The 10,529-nt window shown below is 43.6% G+C and overlaps 1 protein-coding gene across 1 annotated transcript in view; it reads left to right on the top strand.

The window, feature by feature from the left end:
• The window catches only part of LOC125486373 (serine/threonine kinase-like domain-containing protein STKLD1), a 72,121-nt gene that overhangs the window by 49,715 nt on the left and 11,877 nt on the right, over positions 1-10,529 (top strand). Inside the window, exons 6-7 of the mRNA XM_048613604.1 lie at positions 3,201-3,317; positions 9,411-9,551. Coding sequence (XP_048469561.1) covers positions 3,201-3,317; positions 9,411-9,551 — 258 coding nt within the window. The remainder of the gene's footprint in view (positions 1-3,200; positions 3,318-9,410; positions 9,552-10,529) is intronic.

The raw sequence follows: 10,529 nt of genomic DNA, 5'->3' as shown, positions 1-10,529 counted from the left end.
CCCCCCACCGCATCCCAAAACCAGTCCAGCTCGTCCCTGCCTCCCTAACCTGTTCTTCCTCCCACCTATCCCCTCCTCCCACCTCAAGCCGCACCTCCATCTCCTACCGACCAACCTCATCCCGCCCCCTTGACCTGTCCGTCCTCCCTGGACTGACCTATCCCCTTCCTAACTCCCTACCTACACTCACCTTTCCTGGCCCCATCCCCGCCTCTTCAACCTGTTTGTTTCTTCTCCACCTATCCTCTCCTCTATCCCTCTTCTATCCGCCTCCCACTCTCTCCCTATTTATTTCAAAACCCCCTTCCCCTCCCCCTTTTCTGATGAAGGGTCTAGGCCCGAAACGTCAGCCTCTCTGCTCCTATGATGCTGCTTGGCCTGCTGTGTTCATCCAGCCCTGCACCTTGTTGTCTAACATTCTAGGGACCTGGGTTCGAATCCTGCCACGGCAGATGGTGGAATTTGAATTCAATAAATATCTGGAATTAAAGGTCTAATGATGACTGTGAATCCATTGTCAATTATTGGAAAATCCCATCTTGTTCACTAATGTCCTTTCGGGAAGGAAACTGCCATCCTTACCTGGTCTGGCCTACATGTGACTCTAGACCCACAGCAATGTGGTTGACTCTTAACTGCCCTCTGGGCAATTCAGGATGGACAATAAATACTGCCTAGCCAGCGATGCCCTAGCCCCATGAATGATTAAAAAAGGGACTTTGCAGGGTCAACAGGGCTGTTTCTGCCATTGTCTTTTCCGGTGCCTACGTCGATGCCAGGTGATCTGTCCGGTTTCATTTCTTTGAGACTTTGTAGCAATTGGTGCAACTGAGTGGCTTGCTAGGCCATTTCAGAGGGCAATTGAGAGTCAACCACATAGCTGTGGGTCTGGAGTCACATGTAGGCCAGATCAGGTGAGGGGTGGCAGATTTCCTCCCCTGAAGGACATTAGTGAACCAGATGGGTTTTTCTGACAATCAGCAATGATTTCATGGTAATCACTCGATTCTTTTTTTTCCTAATTATTGAATTCAAATTCCACCATCTGCCATGACGGGATTCGAACCTGGGTCCCCACATCATTAGCTGGGTTTCTGGATTAGTAGTCAAGCGATAATACTACTCGGCCATCATTGCAGAGATGAGCTTCCAAGTCCAGATGTATTGATTGCTTGCTGCCCTGGTTGAATTTGAAGCTATGTCCCTGATCCATTAGCCTGGACCCCTGGATTACGGTAATATAACCACTCTGTCACCAAATCCCTCTAGCTCAGCTCCAGGATTTTGCTGCAAGCTCAATAATTGTGAATATTTTCATCAACGACCTCCATCATAAAGTCAGAAGTGGGATAGTTTGCTGATAATTGTAGAATTGAGTACCATTTTCAACTCCTCAAGTAATGAAGCATTCAGTATTTGCATGTAGCAAGACCTGGGTAACATTCAGCATGACCTCATAGGTGGCAAATAACATTCATGTCATACGTGTGCGAAGTAGTGACCATCTTCAAAAAGAGAGAACATAACCAATTCTCCTTGACATACAACAGCATTACATCGCTAAATCTCACCTTGGCTTTTGTGTTTTGATTACCATTGACCAGAAATACATCTAACCCAGCCACATAAATATAGTGACAAAAATACAACAGCAGGCCAGAAGCTAGGTAACTCACTGCCAAATCTTGTCCACCATCTGCATTGTTCCACAGCAACTCTTGAAGGTTTCTTTCCTACAGTGCTTTCTAAAATTTTGAGCATTATCACCTTGAAGAATGAGTGTAGCAGATACATGGGAATAATTCTAAATTCTATACACCATCCTAACTTGGATCTATGTAATCATTTCTTTACTGTCATTGGGTTGTAATTCTGGAACTCATTCACAACAGCAGTGTGTATAGCTAACTTATGTGGACTGCTACAGTGCAAAATAGTAGCTTAACACCCATTTTTCAAGGATAGTTAGGGCAACACGTGCCTGCCTAGCCAAGCCATGAATGAACATAAACTCAGTGGCAATAGTTGTGGACCAGACCAAACCTGCTGCAAATATACCAAGGTGATTGCCTTGACCTTAATTTTTATCTTATTTAAGGGCAAGTGTAAGGTGCTGTGTTCCAGATGTAATTTGATTGGTTAATTTTGATTGGCTTCAAGCAAAACACACTTTAGTCTCACTCCCAGTTAAAATACAAACAAAAGAAAGAAGAATTGGTATAACCTTTAACGCAGCTGGAAAATTCAACAGAATAGTAGATTATTTAACTACCAAACAACAACTGTTCCAATATAGAAACAGCCCATAAACACCCTTGGCAAAGGCAAAGTCAGTAAAACAGATTGTCTCACATGCAATTCTGGCAGCTGAAAGAAAATTCTAGTAGAAAGAGAGAGAGAAGCAGCTTCTATGCCCAACTTTAAAACTCCCAACAACAGCTGAAAGCTAAATTAAAGCCCTGCTTCTGTGGGAGCCAGACTCCACCCGTTCATGCAGCTTCTGTTGTTCCAACTTTTAAGAAAACCTTCTAGGCCTCATAAACTGTTTACTTTATTAGCTTGGAATAGACAGCTCACCACCTATGACTCAAGATCTCTCTTCAAAAAAAAATCACGACGGAATATACCTCTTAAAGCCATAGCATTGTCTCACAATAGTGAGTAGGAGCCATACCCCAGTGAGAGTCAGTGTGTGTGGGAGTCTTACCCCAAGGAGAATAGGTGTGCGTGCAAGCCGTATCCCAGTGAGAGTCAGTGTGCGTGGGAGCCGTACCCCAGTGAGAGTCAGTGTGTGTGGGAGCTGTACCCCATTGAGAGCCAGTAAGCTTGGGAGCCATACCCCAGTGAGAGTCAGTACATGTGGGAGCCGTACCCCAGTGAGAATCCATGTGTGGGACCGTACCCCAGAGAGACCGTGCGCGTGGGAGCCGTACCCCAGTGAGAGACCGTGTGTGTCAGAGCCGTACCTCAATGAGAGTCACTGTGGGGGACCTATGGAGGGGGACGTATACAAATTAGTGCACAGATATTTTCCTGAAAGAGAGGGACTGAGAGAAACCAGTCAATGTACAGATAGGAGTTTGTAACTTTCGTATGATGGATGTTCCCAGTTATTTAACTATTGAGGGCCACTCCCTCTTACAAATGCTCACTGGAGATGCTTAGAAGTGAAATGCCAATTTTGTTGGTTTATTTTGCAGTTTATGCAGCCAGTGAACGTATCATTCCGGTCCTGATCTCTGTTTTGAAGTACCATGCTGGCAGTTTGGAGGTGCAGGCTCAGGTGTGTCGGATATTCTTGAAGTTTGCAATTAAAGGTAGGACAGTAAAACTCAGCAACTTATGCCTGATTGTGTGCTCTCTGATAAGCATTTTATGTTTTTGTTCTAAGTTTAGTGCCTAATGGCTAAAAACATAGAAAATACGTGCAGGAGTAGGCCATTCGGCCCTTCAGACCTACTCCACCTTTCATTAGGATCATGGCTGATCATGCAATTTCAGTATCCCATTCCCACTTTTTCTTCATACCCCTTGATCCCTTTAGCCGCAAAGGCTATGTCCACCTCCCTCTTGAATATATCGAACGAACTGGCCCCACTGGCTTTCTGTAGTAGAGAATTCCACACATTCATGACTCTGTGAGTGAAGAACTTCTTTCTCATCTCACTCCTGAATGGCTTATCCATAATTCTTAGACTATGTCCCTAGTTCTCGTCTTCCCGAGCATCAGGAACATTCTTCCTGTGTGTAGCCTGTCCAGTCTCATTAGGATTTTACTTGCTTCTATGAGATTCCCCTTCATTCTTCTAAATTCCAGGTAGTACAAGCCCAGTCGATCCAGTCTTTCCCCCTATGTCAGTCCTGCGATCCTGGGTATCAGTCTGGTGAACCTTTGCTGGACTTTGTCAACAGCAAGAATGTCTAGGACTAGGAGACCAAAACTGCACACAATACTCAAGGTGTGGCTTCACCAAGGCCCTGTACAACTGCAGCAAGACACCCTTAATCTTATACTCAGATCCTATCGCTATGAAGGCCAGCCCACCATTAGCCTTTCTCACCGACTGCTGCACCTGCATGCCAACCTTCAGCGACTGTTCCACCATGACACCCAGGTCTCATTGCATTTCACCATTTCCTAAACTGCCATCATTCAGTTAATAATCTGCCTTCCTGCTTTTGCCACCAAATTGGATAACCTCGCATTTGTCCACGTTGTACTGCATTTGCCAACTATTTGCCCACTCAACCAGCCTGTGCCAAGTCACCCTGTAGCCTCTTGACATCCTCCTCACAGCCCACACTGCCACTCAGCTTAGTGTCATCAGAAAATTTGGAGATATTGCATTAAATTCCTTCGTCCAATTTGTTAATGTATATTGTGACCAGCTGGGATCCCAGCACTGAACCCTGTGGTACCCCACTCGTCACTGCCTGTCAGTCTGAAAAGGACCCATTTATTCCAACTCTCTGCTTCCTGTCTGCCACCCAGTTCTCTATCCACCTGAATATATCATCTCTGACACCATGAGCTTTAATTTTGCTTACTAGTCTCTTGTGTGGGACCTTGTCAGAAGCCTTTTGAAAGTCAAGATACACAATATCCACTGATTCATCCTTGTCCACCCTACTGGACACATTCTCAAAAAAATTCCAGAAGATTTGTCAAGCATGATTTTCCTTTCGTGAATCCATGCTGACTAGGAGCAATTCTGTCACCGCTTTCCAAAACGCTCAGTTATTACATCCTTCATAGTTAACTCCAGCATTTTCTCAACCACTGAAGTCATGCTAACTGGCCTATAATTCCCCATTTTCTCTCTCCCTCCATTTCTAAAAGGTGGGGTTACATTAGCTACCTCCAGTTCATTGATTCTCTTCTAGAGTGCATAGGATGCCTGAAAATGATCACCAATGTGTCCACTATTTCTAGGGCATTTCCTTAAGTACTCTGGGATGCAGAGCATCAGGCCATGAGGACTTATCAGGCTTTAATCTCATCAATTTCCCCAATACTGTTTCCTGACTAATAAAGATTTCCTTTGGTTCCCCCTTCATGCTTGACCCTCTGTCCCCTAGCATTTCCTGAAAGCTTTTTGTGTCTTCCTTGGTGAAGACAGATCCAAAGTATTTGTTCAACTGATCTGCCATTACTTTGTTGTCCTTTTGTGAATTCACCTGATTCTAACTGTAAAGGGACCCTCATTTGTCTTCACCAGCCTTTTTCTCTTTATATATCTATAGAAGCTTTTGCAGTCAGTTTTTATGTTTTCCCCAATCTTAATCTCGTATTCTATTTTCCCCTTCTGAATTAAACCCTTCGTCCTCTTCTGCTGAATTTTAAATTTCTCCCAGTCATCAGGTTTTCTGCTTTTTCTGGCCAGTTTATATGCTGCCTCTTTTGCTTTAACACTTTCCCTGATTTCCCTTGTTAACCATGGCTGAGCCATCTTCCCTGTTTTGCTCTTATGCAGACAGGGATGTACAGTTGTTAAAGTTCATCCATGTGTTCTTTAAATGTCTGCCATTGCCTATCCGCCATCAATCCCATATATATCCTTGGCCAGCTTATCCTAGTTAATGCATGTCTCGTACCATCAAAGTTAGCTTTCTTTAAGCTCAGGAAGAAGTGATCATGGTCTCAGGGCACATTGTAGGCCATTTCACACTGAGATAAGGAAAAACAGAAGCCTGTAGAAGCAAACACCGCTGAATACGTTTAAGAAAGAAATATATAGATTTCAAAGTGTTTCTATCCTTCCTTCCTTCCTCCTCTAACTAAAATAAAAGGAGAGTCATGAAGACTGACAAGAAGCTTGTTGTAGCCTGTAGGGTATTTGGTCTGCTTGTAAAGATTGCACTGTAGTTTAGGGAACCAGTCAGTACAGCAAGTTGGTATAAGTGCATGCGTAGGTGAATACTGTGCTTCACTGAGTAGGGTAGGCAAAGTAAGATTCTTTTATCTTAGTGTAAAGGGCCAGAGATGGCAGTTAGGGCAGTGGTGTACTCCTCCTGCCAGATGTGGGAGATCAGGGAGCAGTCTAGTCTCCCTGATGAGTATGTCTGCAGCTCCTCCCAGACCGCGTTGTTTGGTTGGTGCAGCAGTTGGACATACTGAGGAGCGTATGGGGCAGAGTGTGATAGATACTAGTTACAGGGAGGTAGTCACATTAGAGGTTCAGTCAGGTAGATGGGTGACCGCCAGGAGAGGCAGGCAGGTAGTGCAGGAGTCTCCTATGGCTGTTCCCCTCTCTAACAGATATACTGTTTTGGATATTGTTGGGGGAGATGGTCTCTCAGCTGAGTATGAAAGCAGCAGCTAGGGCTGTGGCACCACAACTGGATCTGCTGTAGAGCAAGGTCGGGCAAGATCCAAGTGAGCAATGGTGGTCAGAGACTCACTAGTTTAGGGGCACAGACAGGTGTTTCTGTCCGTCCAAGACTCCAGGCTAGTGTGTTGCCTCCCTGGTGCCAGAGTCAGGGACGTCTATGAGTGGTTGCAGGGCCTAATGGTATCTACCCCAGGTTATTGAGAGAGGCAAGAGGGATGATTGTTGGGGCCTTGACCAAGATGTTTGTATCCTTGCTAGCCATTAGAGACATCCCAGAGGACTGGCGAGTAGCTAATGTTATTCCTCTGTTCAAGAAGGGAAATAGGGATAATCCTAGAAACTACAGACCAGTGAGTCTCATTTCAGGTCTTAGGACGTTGTTGGAGAGAATTCTTAGGGATAAGATTTATGCATATTTGGAAAAGCATGGCCTAATTAGGGACAGTCAGTATGGCTTTGTGCAGGGCAGGGCAGGTCTTACTAACTTGATTGAATTTTTCAAGGAGGTGATGAAGGTGATCAATGAGAGTAGAGCAGTGGATATTGTCTACATTGATTTCAGTAAGGTCCCTCATGGAAGGCTTATTCCAGAAGATTAAGATGCATGGAATCTGCAGTGCCTTGGCGGCATGGATTCAGAATTGGCCTGCCCATTGAAGACAGAGGGTTTTGCTGGAAGTTTGTTTTTCAGGCTGGAGGTCCATAACTAGTGATGTTCTGCAGGGATCTGTGCTGGGAACTCTGTTGTTTGTGATATATATATAGGGATATATATAAATGACTTGGATGAAAATGTAAATGGGTGGGTTAGTAAGTTTGCAGATGATATGAAGATCAGTGGAGTTGTGGATAGTGTAGAATGTTGTCAAAGGATACGTAGGAGTTAGATCACTTGCAAATATGGTAGAGAAATGGCAGATGGAGTTTAATCTGGGTAAGTTTGAGGTGCAGCATTTTGGGAGATCAAATGTTAAGAACAAGTATACATTTAATGGCGGGACCCTGAACAGCATTGATGTACAGAAGTATCTTGGGGTTCAAGTCCATAGCTTCCTGAAAGCGGCCACGTAAGTAGATAGGGTGGTAAAGGCATGCTTGCCATTATTAGTTGGGGAATTGAGTACAAGAGTCAGGATGTCGTGTTGCAGCTTTATAAGACTTTGGTTAGGCTACGTTTAGAATATTGTGTTCACTTCCTGTTGCTACATTACAGGAAGGATGTGGAGACTTTGAGAGGGTGCAGAAGAGGTTTACCAGGATGCTGCGTGGATTAAAGGGTATGAGCTATAAGGAGAGGCTAGAAAAACTCGGGTTGTTTTCTTTGAGTGGTTCAGGCTGAGGGGAGACTTGATAGAAGTCTATAAAACTATAAGATACTTAGATAGAGTTGATGGTCAGAATCTTTTTCCCAGAGTTGAAATGGTGGTAACACTCTGGAAGGCACTGCCAGAAATGGTGGTGGCAGCAGATACAATAGGGGCATTTAAGAGACTTTTAGATAAGCACATAAATATGCAAGGAATGGAGGGATATGGACCAAGGGCGAGTAGAAGGGTTTAGTTTCACTTGGCATCATGTTCAGCACAACATTGTGGACTGTACAATTCTATGTTTTATGGAAGAGTGTTATGGGGTAAGGGAAGCTAGTGAGGCTAGAGGATTAGCCATGATCTTGTTGATTGATGGATTGGCATAGGTGGGCTGAATAGATTCCCCTGCTCTTATTTTCTATGTTTTGAATGTAATCCAATCTGTCTCACTAGACCAAGACCGAGGGAATGCTGCACTGTCGGTGAGTCAATACTGAGAGTGTGTCAGAAGGGCATTACTGAGGGAGTGCTGCACTGTCAGAAATGCTATTTTTTTGATATTGTGAGAATCCCAAGCCACGTGTTCTCTCAGTTGTATATGTAAAAACCTCACAGCACTATTGAAAAAAAGCAGGAGAGTTTATCCACGCAGATATGGAACAAAGGGGACTGAATACAGAATTGGCCAAGTGACATGAATTAACGAGTGATTGGTTAATGGATTTTTTTGGTTTGTAATGGAGTTCCCCAGTGTCAGTGCTGAGACCCTTGCTTTTCTTGATAGTTGTTAATGATCTAGATTTTGGTATTCAAGGCATAATTTTAAAATTTGCTGATGATACAAAATGTGGAAACCTTATAAGTTGTGATGAAAATAGTGTAGAATGTCAAAAGGATGTAGACAGTTTGATGGAAAGGGCAGACAAGTGGCAGATGAAGTTCAGTGTGGACAATTGTGTGATGATTCATTTTAGTCTGAAAAACAGCAAGAAAGAAATGTAAAAACAGTGGGCACAACTCTAAACTTGAGAGAACAGAGGGACTTGGATATTTAAGTGCATCAGTCATTGAAGGTGGGGGAGTAGGGTGAGAGAAGAGTTAATAAAGCAGACAACATCTTGGCTTTATTAATAAGGGCAGGATCCAAGAACAAGGAGGAAATGTTGAACTTCTATAGAACATTAGTTCAGTCTCAGCTAGCCTGTTGTGTTCAGTTCTGTTCAACACGTTAGGAAAGATCTGATGGCATGGTGGAGAGTGCAGGAAGGTTCTAAGGCTGACGAACTTTAGTTATGAAAATAGACTAGAGTTAGGAGTGATTTTATTGAAGAGAAGGCTGAGAGGAGATTTGATTGAAGTCCTGAGGAGCCTGTCAAAGGCTAGAAGAAACTGTTCCCACTTGAGAAAAGATCGAGAATTAGGGCACATTAAAAGAATGAGGAGAAGAAATAAAGTGAGATAAGAAAGAAACAGTTTCCTGAGAGTGTGATGAATGCAGCCCTCATTTAAAACATTCAAGAGGTAATTAGGCAATTATCTGAAGAGGAAGAATGTACAGCTTATGGGGAGAAGGCAGGAGAGTGGCACTAAGTGAATTGCTAATTTGGGAAGCCAGTGGTCTTCTCCTAGATTGTAATAATTCTGTTTCTTATCCAATATTTATTCCTGACAAAACAGTGCACACATCTGGCCTTGTATAATTAGTGAGTTCATGTGAATATTGTAAAAGTATTGTGAGTTGTCCTAATTATTTCTTGATTCCTTACAGCCACAGAAGACAGTGTGGAAGAAGGTATCTTGTTCAGTAAAAATGTGATCAATATTATCCTTTCAATAATGGCATCACGGCGCAAATGTGTGGAGCTTCAGCAGGTCATCTGCAACCTCCTCATGGTGCTGTCAGGAAGTGGTAGGTTTGCATACTGACAGATCAGGTTCTTGTGTCGTGTAAGGAGCGGAATCATTGAGTCATAACAACGTAGGAGACCATTTGTCCATCAAGTCCATGCCAGTTCTCTGCAGGTCAATCCAGTCTGACACGTTTCCGCCATTCCGCCCTGTTAGCAGTACAAATTTATTTCCTTCAAATGCCCATCCTTTCACTTTTGAAATGATTCAACATTTCTACTTCCACCACCCTCGAAGGCAACAAGTTTGGAACCTAGAAGTACCAGTTGGCCATTCAGTCAGATCATGGCTGGCCATTTAACTCAAATCCACTTACTTGTGCTAGCTCCAAATTCCTTGATGTCATTAGTCTACCAGAAATCTATTGATTTCTGTCTTGAACCTGCTTAAAGACGGAGTGTCCACAGCCCTCTGTAGCAGAGAATTCAACCGATTCACCACTCTGAGTGAAGAAATTCCTCATCTCAATCTTATTTTTAAACTGTATGCCCATGGTTCCACACTCACTAGTCAGGGGATATATCTTATCTACAAATACCCTGCCAATGAGTTCCAAGACATGACCATTAAAATCAGTTCTTCCGCACATCACCTATGCTTTTCTTGCCCACGACATAAGTCTGTGCCCCGATGTCCTTGTACTTAACCTGAGTCTGTCATAATCTCGTAGATCTTGATCAAATCTTTTTTCAATCTCCTTTGCTCCAAGCCAGTAGCTTCTGCAACCTAACTTTTTGGGCTCCCTTTTATGTTAGTTGGTCCTGGGTTGGTTAGCTGGTGCTGGTTAGCTCACTTGGTTAATATGTGATAAAGAACAACACCAACTGCATGGAGTTGATTCCCACTCTGATGTAGCATTGAGAGCCACTGCTTTGCTCTAACCTTGAGGATGGAAGGCAATGGAAAACTCTGCCAAGAAAAGGGCCATGGAGGAAACATCATCAGAAAATGTGCTGAGCACAGAGGACATGACATTTAT

This window comes from Rhincodon typus, chromosome 28 (genome assembly GCF_021869965.1).
Source record: "Rhincodon typus isolate 14 chromosome 28, sRhiTyp1.1, whole genome shotgun sequence".
NCBI lineage: Eukaryota > Metazoa > Chordata > Chondrichthyes > Orectolobiformes > Rhincodontidae > Rhincodon > Rhincodon typus.
The sequence above is the reverse complement of the archived record's forward strand: the minus strand, read 5'-3'. Positions and strand labels throughout refer to the sequence as shown.